At 43.2% G+C, this 17,791-nt stretch overlaps 1 protein-coding gene across 1 annotated transcript in view; it reads right to left on the reverse strand.

Moving 5' to 3' along the window:
• Positions 1 to 241: 241 nt before the first annotated feature.
• The window catches only part of ABHD2 (abhydrolase domain containing 2, acylglycerol lipase), a 38,463-nt gene continuing 20,913 nt past the window's right edge, over positions 242 to 17,791 (reverse strand). Inside the window, exons 4-11 of the mRNA XM_075506215.1 lie at positions 16,597 to 16,772; positions 14,861 to 15,028; positions 11,798 to 11,981; positions 8,006 to 8,098; positions 6,186 to 6,299; positions 4,847 to 4,916; positions 2,329 to 2,413; positions 242 to 1,265 (exon numbers count right to left, since the gene is read on the reverse strand). Of these exons, the coding sequence (XP_075362330.1) occupies positions 1,069 to 1,265; positions 2,329 to 2,413; positions 4,847 to 4,916; positions 6,186 to 6,299; positions 8,006 to 8,098; positions 11,798 to 11,981; positions 14,861 to 15,028; positions 16,597 to 16,772 (1,087 nt within the window). The 3' untranslated portion in view covers positions 242 to 1,068. The remainder of the gene's footprint in view (positions 1,266 to 2,328; positions 2,414 to 4,846; positions 4,917 to 6,185; positions 6,300 to 8,005; positions 8,099 to 11,797; positions 11,982 to 14,860; positions 15,029 to 16,596; positions 16,773 to 17,791) is intronic.

The following is a 17,791-nucleotide window of genomic DNA, read 5'->3' on the forward strand; positions in this document are numbered from 1 at the left end:
CAGACAGGGCTAGAGACGTCCACTTCCCCATCAACTGTAAGGCAAGTCAGGTGTCCGAAAACCATTTGATGCTTTGAAAGCTAAGGGGAAGAATTTTGGTATGATTTACCCTGACATAAAGGGAGTAAATCTAAATAGATACCTTCCCCCCCCAACAAATTAATCCCAGCAGAGTACAATTCTGTATGAAATATTCTTAAAAAAAGATTAAGAATTTGCAGGATCTTTCTGTGAGCTCAATCACTGGCTTCCATTTGGAAGCCAGAGCCAGCTTTAAAAAGCCCTGGGTCAAACAAAAAAAATCCGGTACTAAAGATGACTACATTTAAAAAGAGGCAAAGATGACAAGAAGGTGACTTGATCTGGTCTTGGTGTGAGAACATGTTTACATAGAAACATTAACTGGTATTACCAGCCCGCAGCTTTTCTCTACTTGGAGTCCCAGCATAAAGACACCCTAATCCACAGATAGCTGAAGCATGGAAAAGTTAAGTATTTTTAAACTGATTCACTTGTGTAAGTGCATTCCTAGGAACTAAAAGGCTTCCCTTCAGATGGTGCAAGGCTGGAACTCCACTTGCAGTCAAGCATCTGTTTTTCCAAGCCACATTTTAGTGCCTTACAGACTGAACCATTTACCTGCTTGTGGCTTGGTAAAAGGTTTTCCACCACCAGGACAACGGAGAACAGTCATAGTCACCCTGTCACCTACACCTAAACAAATGCTGCAGACCAAGTTTTTGACCAGCAGGTGAAGAGATTTTGACATTTGAAACTTCTGCTATATTAAAAGCAAGCAGTCTTTAGCTCAATAACCCTGTAACAAGTCACAGTCAGCAACGTAATTCTTCAAGCAGAGTAGTAAATTACAAACCCAAGTGACTATATATGCAAAGATGCTCTGACCAGATATTAACCTCTGCTTTAACTCCACTTTGGAAGAAAACATTGTGATCAAACCCCAGCCATAGGATATCAAGGAGAAGGGAAACCTGAAGCAGCAGGTGAGGGAACAAGATGTTCCCAAAGGGGGAGACATACTAAAGTGATCCAGAGTCTTTGGGTCAATTACTCCTGGCCAGATACAGCCTGCTCTGTGTCCGAGCAGTGAGACTTTGTCTTCTCCCACTGGCAGATGGCATTGGCATACTGTACCACAAGCTTATCCATCCAGGTAAGAGGTTCTGGGAATAGTACAGACCCCTCAAAAAATCCCAGGTGGCCTCCATGAAGGGGCAGCACATGCATGACATTTTCCCGTTTCTCTGTAAAACAAAAGGAGGCACAAAGTTCCAGGAAGTTAACATCTTGGAGCTGAGAATGAAATCATCTTAAGTTGTAATAAGCAACTCTATCCTTGGCATAGCATCTGAACTAAAGGAGCAATCACATGTAAGAAGTAGAAGTGCACTGACAAAGGCCATGGCTCCTTTGAAGTCCAAAGCACATAACCTCACTGCTTCACAGAACAGGACAGTCTGCAGGAACCAGTCCCATACGAGAAGGTTGCCCAAGAAATGCTGCTGGCTGGGCCCTTACAGAAATACCTGTATTGCCGTAAGAATGCTCATTCTTTAATGAATGAACATCTTTAACTCATGTACACTGGAATTAGGACTGTTAGCACCATGTCAAGCTGCACCAAAGCTCTGACAGTACCTCAGCCACCTTGTTCATGTACAGTGAGAAAATCCCTGTGCTTGCTTCTGTCTGGAAGCAGCTGTGGATAAATTCTCTGCTCACAGCTTTCAAACAGGAAAAGAATGAACTCTGCTTCCCTCCCTGTGCACCCACTATTTGTGTAATGAAGCAGCAGCCAGCTCCCTCTTCTGAGCTTCTAAAGGTAATTTGCCTTTTTCTTGGCTGAAGATAGCTCACACAACTCCTTTCAAGTGAGAGATCCTAGTTCAGTACAAAACACCACAGCTATGCATGTGCCCCTGCCCCACTCTTCATCAGCACAGGGGGCTGTTCATCTGTACTTAATCAAGACTATCACTAAAATAACCCACCTTTCTACTAAATCCCAGTGAGGAATGAAGACATGAGGAATTATTTTTCCATTCAAGAATGTAACCTGAATGTAGCTGCTGGCTATCAACACAAGCCAAAACAGCAGAAGGTGCCTGAAAGGACTCAAGTTCTTCCTGCTCAAGGTTAGCCGTGTTAGTTCTAGTGACTGGCAACTTAAAGAGGCTTAGTACACCTCCCACAGGATTACAGATGTAAGGAGGCAAGTCAAGCTGCTTTGAAATCATGGATCATGATGTGATAAGGAAGCTGCAGGTACACAAATACGCACAGCTGGAGCAGACTGCTTCAACATACCTGAAAGAGTTCTTGGAATTGATAGAAGGCTCTCATGCACAAGAGGGTCATCAGCAGCATTAACCAATAGAAGAGGAACATAGATCTGCATCAAGAAACATGGCAGAAAAGGGAAAAAAAAAGGAGTTGGTATTTAAATTTCAGTCTACCAACTGTAAAAGCATCTTAGCTTAACTCAATTAAGACATCTTATTTCAGAATTGCCCTGTACCTGGAGAAGGATCAGAAAAGCAGAGAGAGTCAAAATTTAAGACTGGTGGCTTTTCACCAATGGAGTACTTTGCAGCACTTGATTTTTTTTTTTTCAACTCAATTGTATGAAAGGGGCAGGGGTGCATCAGAGCAAATAGAGATTGAGTCAGACAGAACCATAAAATCATTAAGATTGGAAAAGACCTCTAAGATCATCTAGTCCAACCATCAACCCAACACCTCCATGCCTACTAAACCATGTCCTGAAGTGCCACATCTGCACGTTTTCTGAACTCCTCCAGGGATGGTGACTCCACCACCTCTCTGGGCAGCCTGTTCCAATGCCTGACAACCCTTTCAGTAAAGAAATTTTTCCAGATACCCAATCTAAACATCCCCTGGTGCAACTTGAGGCCATTTCCTCTTGTCCTATCACTAGTTACCTGGGAGAAGAGACTGAGACCCACCTCTCTACAACCTCCTTTCAGGTAGTCGGAGAGAGCAATAAGATCTCCCCTCAGCCTCCTTTTCTCCAGGCTAAACCACCCCAGTTCCCTCAGCCATTCCTCATCAGACTTGTGCTCCAGACCCTTCACCAGCTTCGTTGCCCTTCTCTGGACACGCTCCAGCCCCTCAATGTCTCTCTTGTAGTGAGGGGCCCAAAACTGAACACAGCATTTGAGGTGCAGCCTTACCAGTGCTGAGTACAGGGGCATGATCCCTTCCTTAGTCCTGCTGGCCACGCTATTCCTGATACAAGCCAGGATGCCACTGGCTTTCTTGGCCGCCTGAGCACACTGCTGGCTCATATTCAGCCGGATGTCAACCAGCACCCCCAGGTCCTTCTCTGCTGGGCAGCTTTCCAGCCACTCTTCCCCAAGCCTGTAGCATTGCATGGGGTTGTTGTGACTGAAGTGCAGGACCTGACACTTGGCCTTGTTAAACCTCATACAATTGACCTCAGCCCATCGATCCAGCCAGTCCAGATCCCTCTATAGAGCCTTCCTACCCTTGAGCAGATTGACATTCCTGCCCAGTTTGGTGTCATCTGCGAACTTACTGAGGGCACACTCAATCCCCTCATCCAGATCATTGATAAACAGGACTGGCTCCAAAACTGAGCCCTGGAGAACACTGCTTGTGACTGCCCGCCAACTGGATCTTCCCCATTCTCAGAATTCAAATAGCTACACCCTTTTTTGCTCTGTATCGCCTTGCACATCAGGCAGCTAGTGCCAGCTCTGTAATGGACACCTTGGTTAAAGTCCAGGAAACTCCCTTGGAACATCTCGATCTACTGAGCCAGAGGATGGAGAAATTAATCTTCCAGTTCCACTTCTGCAAAAAACTTTGGTCTGCTAAGCATCTTCCTGCCAGATAGCATCCTGAGTCTCTGTGCTGGTTTTGGCTCAGATAGAGTTAATTTTCTTCATAGTAGCTATCATAGGTCTATGTTTTGGATTTGTGCTGAAAACAATGTTGATAATACAGAGATGTTTAGTTGTTGCTAAGTAGTACTTATACTAAATCAAGGACTTTTCAGCTTCCCATGCTCTGCCAGGTGCACAAGGAGTTGGGAGGAGATACAGCTGGGACATCTGACCTCAAGTGACCAAAGGTATATTCCATACCACATGACATTATGCCCAGCATATAAAGCTGTGGGAAGAAGGAAGGAAGGGGGGGACCTTTGGAGTTATGATGTTTTGTCTTCCCAAGTAACCGTTATGCATGATTGAGCCCTGCTTTCCTGGACATGGCTGAACACCTGCCTGCCAATGGGATGTAGGAATGAATTCCTTGTTTTGCTTTGCTTGCATGCATGGCTTTTGCTTTACTTATTAAATTATCTTTATCTCAACCCACGAGTTCTCACTTTTACCCTTCCAATTCTCTCCCCCATCCTACCAGGGGGGATTGAGCAAGCAGCTGTGTGGTGCTTAGTTGCCAGCTGGGGTTAAACCACAACAGTCTCTTCCACAGTAGTAAGTCTGTCTTCCTTGAAACTGCAGGCTCTGTGCCACCACTCATTTCCCACCTTATCCTCATACACTCAAAGCAATTCTTCAGTTGAACGTACGGCTTGGGTAGATCACTTGGGTGCTACTACCTATCAGCGTTATAAGCTCTTAAGAGCCCAGAGCATTTAGTCCCCATATTAGAGGTAGCAAAAACGGAAATCCCACTTCAATATACTGTGTCTGATTACTTCTGAAAATCCCAGCCAAGCCAGCTGCGTCTAGGTATCAACAACAGAAGCCACAGTGCATTTTCTCTCCAGTAGGAAAATGAAGGTACAAGAGCAGGCTCTATTGCAAGAGCTTACCCTGTGCAAGTAATGCAGGCAGCTTTCTTCTTCATAGTATTCCTTCAGGGAACTGTAGCCATGGAACTTCCTGAAATAGAGAAGACTGTCATTGCAATCATCTGCTTCTAGTACCCATGTGACTCTTACTTTCCAGTAAGGACATATAAGCAGAGATAAGAATGATGCTTCAATTTTCATGGACAATGCTTTTTTTCTACCCAGTGTCTCTGCAAAACTCACCTTTGGCAGCACATGCCTTTATGCTTTCTGTGCTTACACAAACATTGTGATAGCATGGACAAATTAAACATGCAAGTTGAAGTCTAGCAGCCTTCAGCACATTTCTTTTAAAGTATCCTATTTCACTTAAGTAATTGTACATATGGAAGAAAGAGTTATGATCTTGTTCATCTTTACTTGAAAGACTTTTCAAATACAAAACCACCACAGTTTATGAACTTCAAACATACTGGACAAAAGGGCCTGCCTACAAGCCACCCAGAATTCACTGTGGTTCTAGTTCTATGCCAAATCCTTAGGTCTCCATCCCAAACCTTCAGTAAACCTATACTCAAGTGGTTTTTTTTTTTTTTTTTTTTTTTATGTGAGAGAACATAGCTGTTGGCCCAAACTAGAAAGGCCTCAGGGATGAGGGACAAGTAGGGAGATTTCCCTAGGAATGGCTTTTAAAAAGCAGCCAGCAATACTTCCGGTCTGCCAAAAGTGTTATAGCTGTAGAGGTGACAGTTTACAACTTCATTTTGGAAAGGTGTCAGTGCCTGATACAGAACATGCCATGGTACGAACACTGCCACTGAAGAAAGTGCTATGTTGTTTTCAAGGACACAGGCAGTAACAGGCTACTGCTTAATAAAGCAGAAAGCTTAATTTAGGTGTTAGCATGACAAGTAAAAAAGGTTGTATCATCTAGGCCAACCCTAATGTTTACTGAGAAGGCAGGAGTGGTTTTTGGGGGGAAGGTTTGTTTCTAAATTCAAGCAGGGCTAAGGACATTCATGAGCAGTTCTGAGCTGCTTTCCACATTCTGCACTGTTTTTTGCTAGAGCTTGTGGCAGAGCTGGCATTTTCCTACATTACTGAAGGCTGCAGGTTCAGATTTACTGATAAATAAATGCCTCCTGGATGATTTTACAGAAGCTGTGACTGTCAATAGTAAGTTGGGTTTTTTTTTCCTGGTAAGTTTTGTTCAATGTGAAGGCAAGGAAGAATTTCTGAGGTTGTCAGCACTGTATTTCAGCAGATTCCTACAGGCACAGCAAGGGGCATACAAGAGCAACACTTGAAAGAGAAGGTACTTTCAGAGATCTACATAGGATCAGAGAATCACCCTTCATACCTCATAACGTTATCATCAATCTGCATAAGGGATGTTGCTGTATAGAGTTTGCTCAGATCAGCATCTGACAGGCTTTGTGGCTTCTTCATGTTGTTATCTCCAAAAAGAACTTGCCTGAAACAGTAACATCAAGAAAAACATCCAAATAACATAACAAGGGCAGCAAAGCCATGACCTGTTCAAGGACAACTAAGTTTACCAAGTCTGACAAGATAAGAATAGAAGAGGGCTACATATACATGAGGCTTTCTTGGGAACAAGCACAGCTTATTCATCCACCTCCCTTTGCAGCAAGGCATAACAGAAACCCTAGCAGTCTCTTTATAGATAAAAAAATGTTTTTCTGTTACACTGAAAAACTGCATAAGGGGCCTCTAAAAAGAATCCTCCCAGAACAGACAGTGCTAAGGGTATTTGGAACAGAGGCTGGGTTAGAGGGAGGGTCCTTTGGCTTCAGACCAAACCTGTGGGTGGCTCGGGTGAGAGCACTAGCAGTCCTGGGCATAGCATCTCCTTCACCATCTGGTCCTAAAGTCTCCCCAGCACAGATATTAGGTTAGCTCACACAGCAGAAATTACTTGGGGCATTACCTTAGCAGAAAGCTATTTACTATGGACACTTGTCATAATTAGTTATTGCCCTCAGGAGAGGATGTGTTTCTTTACCAGAACAAACCGCTCCCCTAACGAATAGAACAAAAGCCACAAGTTGGAAGGGGGTTTTTATTCCCTTTCAGAGGCAGCTGCAGGGCAGAGTAGGAGGGAGGCTAGGTTTGATTTGGGGGAGTTGCCTTCGAGCACAAGTGATTATGGCAAAACGTTTACTTAACAGACTTGCCTTCAAGCCAGCACTGGCTTTTTCTGGGTTATGAATTTAAGTACCTTTTAATGGGGGCTTACCTAACTTCACATGTTAAATTTGGTCAAGTTGTCTAAATGTTTGTCAATCTGGAATGAATTACGTGGATCATCCTACATGTCAGCTGCCCTAATTCCTTCTACAAATGTTTCATACTGCACAGGAGTGCAAACTTTTGGTTCATTGTTTACAAGTGACACATGCTCTTAATTGGAATGGGTCTTAGATATTCCCCTCCTTTTCCCTCGAGTCAGGCAACTTCAAATATACACAGATGAGGTACTTACACATTTATTGCCCTAGAAAGAAGTACCCAGGGAACTTCTGATGAAGGAAACAACAACATTGAGCATATCACCTGTTTAACAAACACATCCCTTTGATATGCGAGAGCCACAGATCACAACAGCAGCACAGGGATCCTACAAGTACACTTGCACTCCAGGAAGAGCAACACTAAGTATTTTGCTGGCTACATGCTCTTTCTAGAGGAACAGCTAGAAGCCAGAGCTACAGTTTGACTATTTGCTTATTTGATAAGCAGCAGCCCCATACAGATCTTGAAGATTAATCCTACCTCAGGTAGGTGGCAGAACAAGAGACTCCTTGAATAGCGAATTCTTTGGCTAGAAGTGAAACAGATGCAGAATACTCCACTTTGAAGTTTAATTGCAATTGTCCTGTGCACATCTTGTTTATTCATTCAACAAGTCTCCTTGGAAGGCAAAGACAACAAAGCCTGCTTTCTTCTAACAAGATCACCAAAGCTTATTTGTATATTTTACAGTATATGAATGAGATTGACACGGGCTCCCCTTCTCTGTTGGTTCACCTAAAGACCGTCAAGCAAGGAACCGGTGTATAATCTTTCAGGAGTCCTGTTTTAAAGGACCAAGATGACAAATCCAATATAGCAATTGACCCAATCAATACTATCAGCATAAGTGATGTACTGCAGTACCTGTGAGAAAGGATGATTTTCTTCATGTTGTCAGCCATGAGGAAGTTATAAAATCTTCTACATTGATCCCATTGCATGAAGGTTTCCTGTGCCCTAGAAAAAACAGTGCAGAACAAAGCTGTTAATGGAGATCCTGAAAGATCAGATTAATACACCGTAACATCTTATGGCAGCTTAGAGGTTATGTAAACAAGTCTCCAGGCCTTCCCTGCCATGGCTTAACCTTTTCCAGGAAATGACTTCCACTTTGATGAAGTTTAGTAGTATCAGAAAACAGATCTGCAGTCTCATTTTGCACAATGCAATTAGCTGTTTTGATCAGAGCATTTAAGAGCCATCAATCAAGATCTGTAACACTGACAAGAGGATTTTAGTATCTTTTTGCATAAGTTGAATGTAATTTACCTAATGGGACTACCAAGGAAAGGACTAAAACCTGTTGCTGAACAAAGTGTTGTCTATTATGTATATTAGCTCTGCAGAGGAAGTGATTTGTACAGATGTTTCCAATATGTACAGGCACTATTATTGTTTTAGCTTCATTGGCAGAAGTTGTAGGAATAAATACTAGTTGCAGCTGCAAGTGGCATCTGAGTTGAAGTCTTTACCTCTTCTCAAAGCAGAATAGCACTTCACTGCTTATCTGTTGTTAAAAGAGAATTAAAGTCATCCAGATTTCTGTGAGCTCTGCCAGATACCAGCACTCCTTTGCTATGCAGGGTCATGGGCAGGTTATAGCTTTACTCTTTGCAGGGTTTGCTGTTACTGAGGAAACACACTATCATTTACTGAGCAACTTAAGAATGCTGGGAGCAGTTTTAGTTACTGAAGTACTCCTACCATTTAAACATTAACATACCATGAGAACTACAGCCGATTTAGCATGATCTCCCAAGCCACAACCTGCAAGTCCCCTACCATAGCAAAAGCAAGCTATGTTTTCTTGTAGTAAGCCATGCTGGAATATGGCAGGTTTTTTTTTTTTTTTAATTAAAAAAAAAACAAAACAAAACAGTAAACTTCCTTATCTTTTTGTCTAGCCAGACTATAGCTATCATGTTTATGCCAGGGCAAGGGAATGACGGAAGACAGGAAGATGCACATTTCTTTCTTCACAAAAGATTTTCCAAGCAAACCTTTTAAGTTATTACAAGACATTTGAAGTTAAGGCTACTACATTTCCCTGCAGTGCCTGTGGTGTACAGTACTACTCCTAATACAAAGAGCTGCAAGCACTGAAAAAAAGGCAGCTTCCGGTATTTTGAGGACTGCACAGGTTTCAAAGCTGAGGAATCTCCCCACAGCCTGTAGCTATGGTGAAGATGCATTCCACAAGATCAAGAAGCAGAATCAAGCCTGTGCAGGCAGAGATTAAGGAATAAGGAGACATGCCCCCGTTTAGCCCTAGGGAAGAAATTCCCCAGACTCTGTGTTAATTCATTAAACCAAGAATTCTTCTGGCAGATCCAGTACTGCTGCTACTTTATTACACCCCTCTGTGGGACTCACACTTAATGCTCTGGAAAGGCTTTCATATTTCAGATCCCTGGTTTACCTTGCTCCCCATCACTTTTTTCCTTCACTTCCTAAAGTTATTTGGGGGATAGAGGCTTTACAAGCTAATAAAAAAAGAAAATGGAATTGTAAACTAACTGGTCACATCTACCTGCGTAATCCACTTTCATGTAGCCCAGAGGGATGAGGCCAGTTATTTTAACCTACCAGACCAAGCCCTGGAAGGCTAAGGCACCATTCCACCTGGAGGTGCTTTGTACCTCCTCCCTCCCACTTCTATAACCAGGGGCACAAGGCCCTCCCTATCCGGTCTTTTGCTTAGTAGGTATATAATAGTGTTGCTTTCCCCTAGCTCTTCAGCTAATTAGCATTTAAAGCAGAAGTAGATATTAGGTAGGGAGACAGGATCTGAAAAGCCTTCCTGCTGATTGCCCAGTAATGCATAGCAGATGTTTTGTGACTGGAGATTTGCTAGTAGATGTTTAGCCAGCAGGTGGAGTCAAGAGCTCAATAATCCACACAACCCACTGAAGACTTGCATTAAAGTCAGACAAACAGCTGTTATTTTTCCACACAAATATCCAAGTGCAGTATTGTTAAACAGGTTGTCCTTGCCCTGCTATTCTACCAGCACATCATGACATACTACTACAGAAATCGGTTTAGGGAACAGCATTACTTACAACATCATTTTGGAGACGAGAAATACAGTATTGCATAATTGCAGAAGATGAACCAAGTGGACCACAGCCAGATGTGATCCTTGCAAACCCTTTCTGATGGCTGCAATTGAGAAGCTGGCTTCAAAAGGATGCTCTGTGCTCCATGCCAGAACCCCAAGACAACTAAGAACATTTTACTTGAAACAAAACAGAAAAACTGTTTCTGAAAGCATCTGTTCAGATTTTAAGGGTGGGCACTCATGGGGACCTAGCAGTAGGATCATACACTGTTTTAGCAGTAGTCACATCTGATCTCAAAAGGGATTAGGTATGCTGGAATATTATGAAATGCATACGAAGCTTTTAGTCACATCTTAATGCTTCCAGAAAAGCTTCTTACTTTCACCTGTAAGAGCTTAACTCATAAAAGGTGTCTTCAGACTGCTATCAAACAAGTCCCTGTACAGGCAGAGCATCAGCAGCATCAAGAGAGTTCCAGCTACCTTGACCAGGCTGGAAGGCCAAATTCCATAGCAAGCCCCTCACAGGACTGCCATAGTTTCACCATTTTTATCTGCCCAAAGGATCTTGACCCAAATACCCTAGTTTCAACAGCCCCTTTTGCCTTTCAAATAGTCTCAGGGCTCAAAAGTGCAGTTAAATTACTGTAACGTCAGCTATACCTTAGTAGCTGTCCATATGTACAGACAGTAAAAACTGAAAGCAGTAGCTTAGCCAGTTACACTGTTTTAATTTCATTAACTGTGCATACATGGAAAATTACTGCACATTAGTTGAGCCACCAGTTTTCAAGCAGCAGCGCTGGGCCCAGATCCTCCGTCAGTAAATGCAAGTGTTAGCACTAGGTGGAGCCATTACAGCTCTTGAAGTGCTACAGCCTTGGCTTCCAGGTGGGGAACCACAGGTTAACATTTTAGGCAGACTTTACAATTATAAGCCTTCTCTTCCCCATCTTCCAAATTGTATAACATAGTTGCAAGTGCCTCTCCATCTCCTTATCAGCCCGCTGCACTGTTTCAGTGTCACACACCAAGAGGGGAGCATGGACTGACAGTGTATGAGCTTGTGTCTCTTTCCTGTCTCCCCAGATAAGAGCTGCCAGATGAAACTGCACACTGAAGCCAGAAAAGCTATTATGAACCAACAAATCCTTCTCAGAGAGTGATGAGAAAGTATAAACTATTGCTTGCAAACCTGGCATCATCTCAGCAGTTTGTCATGCTGCCCAGCCTGCCTGGTTAATTACACCAGGACTTCACAGGGAATGTCTCCTCTTAGGACGCTGTAGCAATTCTGCCACAACACTGAGTTAGGCCAGCTCACACACACAGACCAGAAGCTGCCAGCATGTACCTGGCCAGGTACAGAACACTTATCTGCATTGTTGACAGAAAGCTATTTGTGCTGCCAAATCAACAAGGCTTTGGTTGCTCCTTCAGGAGGGCGGTATCCCACACACTGCGGTCTGTCAGACTAGTTCAATGCAAGAGAAGCAACACACACTTCCCCCTGCCCTTCCAGATGCACCCTGCCAAAGATCTGCCCCCTCCTGCACCCCCAGAAGAGACCGTCACGGAGAATTCTCTAGACCTACCTCAGTGCACTGTACCCCTGGCACACGCTGACACAGCACAGGACTCGCTCCTGGTTGGCCTGGCTCTCTCCCAGGTATTTGCACACAATGTTTCCGCCCAGGCTGAAGCCCACAACAACCAGCTGGGTCTGAGGGTAGGTCTTCTTGATGTAATTAACCATGGCACCAAATTCCCAAGTGCAACCTAAAAATAAGGACAAAGTCAATAATCATCTTCTAACATACCTAGATTCCCATTGCAAGCTTCATTTGTGTGCTTTAAGTTCAGCTTCTTACCCTTTCTGACTTTTCAATAACCTTAAGGTTTTAAGAGCTCCGATCCACACATGTGTTCATGTATCTGAGTTCTGTGGACCTTAGCTCATGCCTAGTTCTGACAGACTGCCAAAGTAAGATGAAATTAACTTGCTTAAAAATCATGGCAACAGCTAATCTGACAATCCAAACTTCTTTCTAAAGCAGCTTAAAAAGCAGAGTCCAGCAACTCTGGCCTTGACATTACTATCCAAGAACAGTGCGCATCATTACCTTCCTGAGGCAGTTTGCCACTTCTGAACTTAAGTGGGGTGCCTAGAAAGCAGCTTGCTCCTTTGCTTTTAGCAAGACTGCCATGGATCCTTAAATCCATGCTCATGCAGGGAGGCGATCAAAATGCAGAGTCGACTCGTCAGGACAGAGCTCGGTGGACCGTTGCAGAGCCTGACTAAGCAGGTGCTCTCTGGAATCAGAGGGAAGAGTTTGAGCAGAGGCAGCCAGCCCTTTTTAACCACTGAAGAGGTGAAGATACTCCAGCTTCCTAGAAGATGTATGGGTATCCCCTCTTCAAGAGAAGAGGTAAGTGCCTCTATACAGATCTGTTCTGCTCTCAGCTAACACCCACTTGCATCCCACAGGCTGCAGGCACCAAGGGAACCAACTTCTGGCAGTACTGGGGTCTTCAGATTGTTTGACAGACTTGAAGGCCTCCACACATGCAACATCTGAGTACCTACAGCTATTTCTCCTGCCTTTGAGTTTGGGAAAAGGAAACGTGAAGAGAAGCAGCTGCAAAACTGATAGCATTAGTACAATGGTATCAACTGTCTATGCACTTTGTTAACCTTCCCGTTGGACTTAAGACTGCAAAACGCACAGGAGGCACCACATGAACAACAGAAATAAAACTCCAGCTGTTTATTCCTGTATAGAGTCAGAAAGAATCTCAGCTCTATCCTGTGGAACTTGTCCAGGGAGACAAATCCCAAGAGTTGGGATTCTACTCTGTGCCAACCTAACAGTGCTCCACTGTGTCCCCAACCCAACTGTAGCATCCTTGCTAGACATCAGACTCAGGTTTTGGCTAGCTCTGGAGTAGACTGAGCATCAGGGTTTGTTTACTTCATTGAAACAGCAGGCTTCTGGTTGAGCATTTCAGCAGAGCTTGGGCACTTCCTTGTGAACATTCTTAATGAGCAATTTTCCTCAAGATGACAAATGCTGCATTGCTCTAGTTTCCTCTGGAAGAAGCCAGCAGTCAAAATACTTTAGTGTTTGACCTTCATGATTTGAGGGCAGCTGGCAACTATTTCAGAAATCCAAAACTAGAATAGCAACAGGTCAAGCTTGATGTAAAGGCTGGAGGATTCAGCGAATACCAAATTTAGGCTACTTGCTCCTCAACAAATATGTCAGGAATCTAGCAAAAGCTGGAAGGAAACTGGGATATTTGGGTTGGAGGCAGAGTAAAGTCTGCTCATGGTCTTGCTGGCACTCCACTTAACAAGCAACTCTGCCAAGTGATTTACTGTCTTACTCAAAGGAAATGCTAGGTATTTCTTGCCCTTTCCAAGGCTATAAAAGACTCAGAAAGGTATGTCTCAGGAGATGCACTACAGAATAACTCCCTAAGGTCTAAAGCAAAGCTCCATGGAAGAAAGCTCTCAACTTTTATCGAAAAAGCAAATGCTTTAAGGAGGCCAGGCTTAGTTCCCAAGACATGGTAGGCTTGAAGCCATTAACAGCCTAGAGCCTCAATACAAATTGAGGTACTTGGTATTCCTGAAATGTTTTCCACAGAGGAGTAGATTTAATAACTATAAAACAAGCAACAAAACATTTCGGCCTATTTGCCTGCCAGACCCAGAATCTCAAAGCACAATATTTCTATTTTGGCAATGCAACTGTTCAAGATAAACATTCAAACTGTTAATCCAAACTCCTAGCAGTAAGTATGTTAGTTATCTTTTAAAAAAAGAAGAAACCTAACACCACAATTGCTAAACCCATAATTGACTCCTGACATAATGTACCTATAGATGTTTGCAGTAAAGAGGGACATGAGGGCTCAAGAGAACTCAGAAACAAGTGGATCAGGTCACAGGCAAGAAAGCCACATTCTACAAAGATCATGTTACTCACTAGCAGGGCAGTCAAGAATAGCTGGAGTCACCCTTAGCACAGTTCCAAATCCTTTATTCCTTTTAATTTCTAGGTTAAAAAAAAGATTTCCTTATACTCAAGGTGAAAGCCCAAAATCATGGCAGTTAAGCACTACCACTTCTGTAGCTTTATTGTCATACTATAGAATTGTTGCTGTTCCTTGACATGTGTTACATCCAGGGACCAATCCTCAGGTGTTCCTCCTACGACAGAAGTGTTCTTTCTGGATAGGCTGGTACAAACTTCTCTCATATTACATTTTACAAAGCCTCAGAAGTTGTGTTTATCCTTCACAGCCAGGTTTGTTTCGCATTCCACTAGACTGACATTTCAGCATCTCTAAAATGATTTGAGCAGGCTCTTAGTAGCCACAAGAGATTTTTTTTCCCCCCAAAAGTTTTCTTTCTGAAAAACTGCCTCAATTAGGATACATGTGTAAGAGCTGGGAGAAGAGACAAGGAAAAGTGAATCCCCATATTAGCCTTCCCTCTTCCTCACACATAAGTTCAGTTTAGTTCCTAAGAAGCAGTACAAAATAATTATCCTCATTCAGATACAGCAGTTGTGTATGCTGAAGGAGGCTGATCAAGCCCTAAAAATTCCACAAGCTTGAAAATAAGTCCCCAGTTGCCATAAAGTACCTACCATATGTGAACATTCGTGGAGAAGTGAGCTCAATATTTGGTAAGGCTCCCAAGTGATTCAGGACAGCACATCTGTACCCATTTTTTTGCGCATAGTCAACAAAAGTGCGGATATACTGCTTTTCACTGTGGTTAGCAATCCCAGGGCAGATTACCATTGTGACATCCTCTGTGCACAGAAAGAGAGGGAAGTTAAGTAAATGTCACTTCATGCAAATTACGAGATTCAGAAGGTTTCCATCTCAGATCCGTGGGAAACCATCTACCAGAAGCAAGCTAAAAATCCTACTAGTCTGCCAAAAATCCAGTGTGGGACAGGAGACTAGCAGCTCTAGTGCTACAGATGTGAAAAAGTAATTCATGTTACAGGAGATGAACAGTTTCCTAACTCCAGGGAAAGCTGCCCAAGCAGTTCTACAGGCACTGCCTAGAGACCAAGAGTAAATTCTTCCCTTTGAAGGATGTTTTTGACATTACACATGTTTTGCCTTCTGACAGCCTGTTGTGACTGCTAAGTGTGTGGAAGCTCTGGAGCCCACTGCTCGTTCATGCACCAAGTAGACCGTCTACGCTATTTTTCCCTCATTTCCCTTCTAGAGTTGGGTGTAACACAGATCTTCGAAATGAAGCTTTGCTAGGCACAGACATTCTGATCAGCTGAAATTAGCCATCATCTGCTTTGTGGCTAATCTAATGATATTTGATCTGCTGACACTGTTCAGTAGTTTAACAAGATATCATTTAATCAACTAAGAAAGTGATTGTTGTAATTCAAGTAAGCACAGTAAATTACATTCAGGATTAGCATATGTGCTTCAAATTAGCTATCAGACTCTTATGTGCAAAGATTCAATGCTTAGCAGCTCTAGCCACTAAATTTTTGCCTCATTAGGAAAGCACTGCTCAGATTCTTTTCAGTGATAAAGATAACAGTAACTGTTCTAGTGCAGCATTACACCACGAGGATCTCAACACTGACAGTTAAGAGAACTCTGCTTTTTCTGAAGGCCAAATGGGAGTCATGGGCTTACAATGAAATCAGCTACTGCAGGGGTAAATTGTACATCTGAAGTCAAGCCACAGTAATGCAGTTTTAAATGTTGCTGCTACTAGCAGTAACAGTGAGTTTGAAAGCTGACATTCACTCTGAATAAACATACATAATGTTGTAAGGAATCACAATGATTTTCTACTTTTTCATGGAGTTCTCTTCATGTCTGGACTCCTTCACATCCTGTGCAGATGGAGTTTGTTTTTATACAGATCTTGAAACACCCATTGTTAGTAAAGACCACCAGGAATCTGTTTCTAAGGGGGAGACAAAGTCCATTTTCTTTTCCATACATGCCAGGCAATGAAGAACCTCATGCAGCTCTGTTGTATGATCCCACTGCCTTAACAGGCAAAGGGCACTCCAAACAAGGCTCACCACCAGATTCTCTTTGCCAGCCTCTCACTTGAGGCACAGGTTAAGGAACAGAAGAAATGTTCTATAACTCCCCACCTCTTGCCACAAAGAGTTAGTCTAGTAGGGTCTGTCCTGCTGCCTGAGACAGGTATACAGCAAGATGGCCTCATAGCCTCCACACATTGGTTGGTATTGCTTAGCAGCCCCCTTCCATCACCAGAATTAACATCTATCCTTTCTGCTAAATCAAATAGCAGCATCCTCATCCATCCCCCAGAGCACAGAATCAAGGTTAGCAGCTGTATGCAGCCAGCAGCTGTTTGACTGACCTCCAATGCAGTGCTCAGACTGCGGCTCAAAAAGATCAAAGGTGGCTGTTGCTCCATCTGGCATAGTCAGGTACTTGCGAAGTCCATATGGATGTGGTGATCTCACTCTCCCCATTTTTCCATAAAGGGCAGTCTGGATATGTCCACTCTTTCCCCAGATCAGGGGTGGAATGTACCTGAAAGAGGCAGTAATTTAATTGCTTATCCTTGCTGTGTTAACGAGCCTTTGAAAGCAGATAAGCTCTTCCATAACAAATCTCCCCCTCGCTACCAAATATAGTAACAAATATGAAATTGTTTTTGCTATGACTGAACTGGCAGCACTGATCTTTGCAGCCTTGCACAAGAGGAGAGACTGATATGCTCTAAAAGCTGACAAATCAGCACTGACAGCAGCAGCCGCCAAAATCCAGACACTCCTCTATATTGAAACATTACATGCACAAACGCTTCTTAAATACACAGAGACCTTGTGCCTCAGTGAGATTGGGACAGCATGTTGCTAGCCAACCAAGCTGACCTCCAAAACCTGTAAAATGTTGTAAATCTGTTTTAATTGAAACACTGAAGCCTGCTGGGTTGAGACACATGAACTTGCGTAAGCACTTGACTGTACAAGCTGGTGACAGAAGCAGGTCCTAGAAGACTGAAAGCCCCAAGACTTGATGGTTGGGATTGTTTTGCACAGAACTGCTTTTCTCAGTTAAGTGAAGAGCACAGTACAGGGGGATTTTGCCTCTCAAAGCAGAGTTAGGTAAAGCTGGGACAGTTTTAAAAGGACCTGTCAGAATTCGCCAACCAAGCTCCACTGAATAGTAAATCCCTTTCAACATGAGAGGGGACTCTACCAATTACTCTACCAATTTGTTTATCAAGGGCATATTAAAGCTAGATGACAAAGCAGACTGACTGTCTTTTCCTGGCTTACTGATCCTCAAAGACGACATGGGGGAAACACAGCTATTAGCTGGAAGGGGTTAAAGGCTTAGTTATCAGTTTTGTTAGTACAAGCAGAGTTGCAAGTGGTTTAACAGGAGACATACTGTTGCCCACATGGTGGTGGTGGGGCAGTCACCTGGCCACTCCACCAAGGACAGACTAAGCCAATGCCTTGAAAAAGATAGTTATATCAGTTCTCAACAGGAAAGCATGAATGATTTATTGTTTAGGAGAATAGCAGTCCCAGGGGACATAC

The sequence above is a fragment of the Mycteria americana genome, chromosome 6, assembly GCF_035582795.1.
Source record: "Mycteria americana isolate JAX WOST 10 ecotype Jacksonville Zoo and Gardens chromosome 6, USCA_MyAme_1.0, whole genome shotgun sequence".
NCBI lineage: Eukaryota > Metazoa > Chordata > Aves > Ciconiiformes > Ciconiidae > Mycteria > Mycteria americana.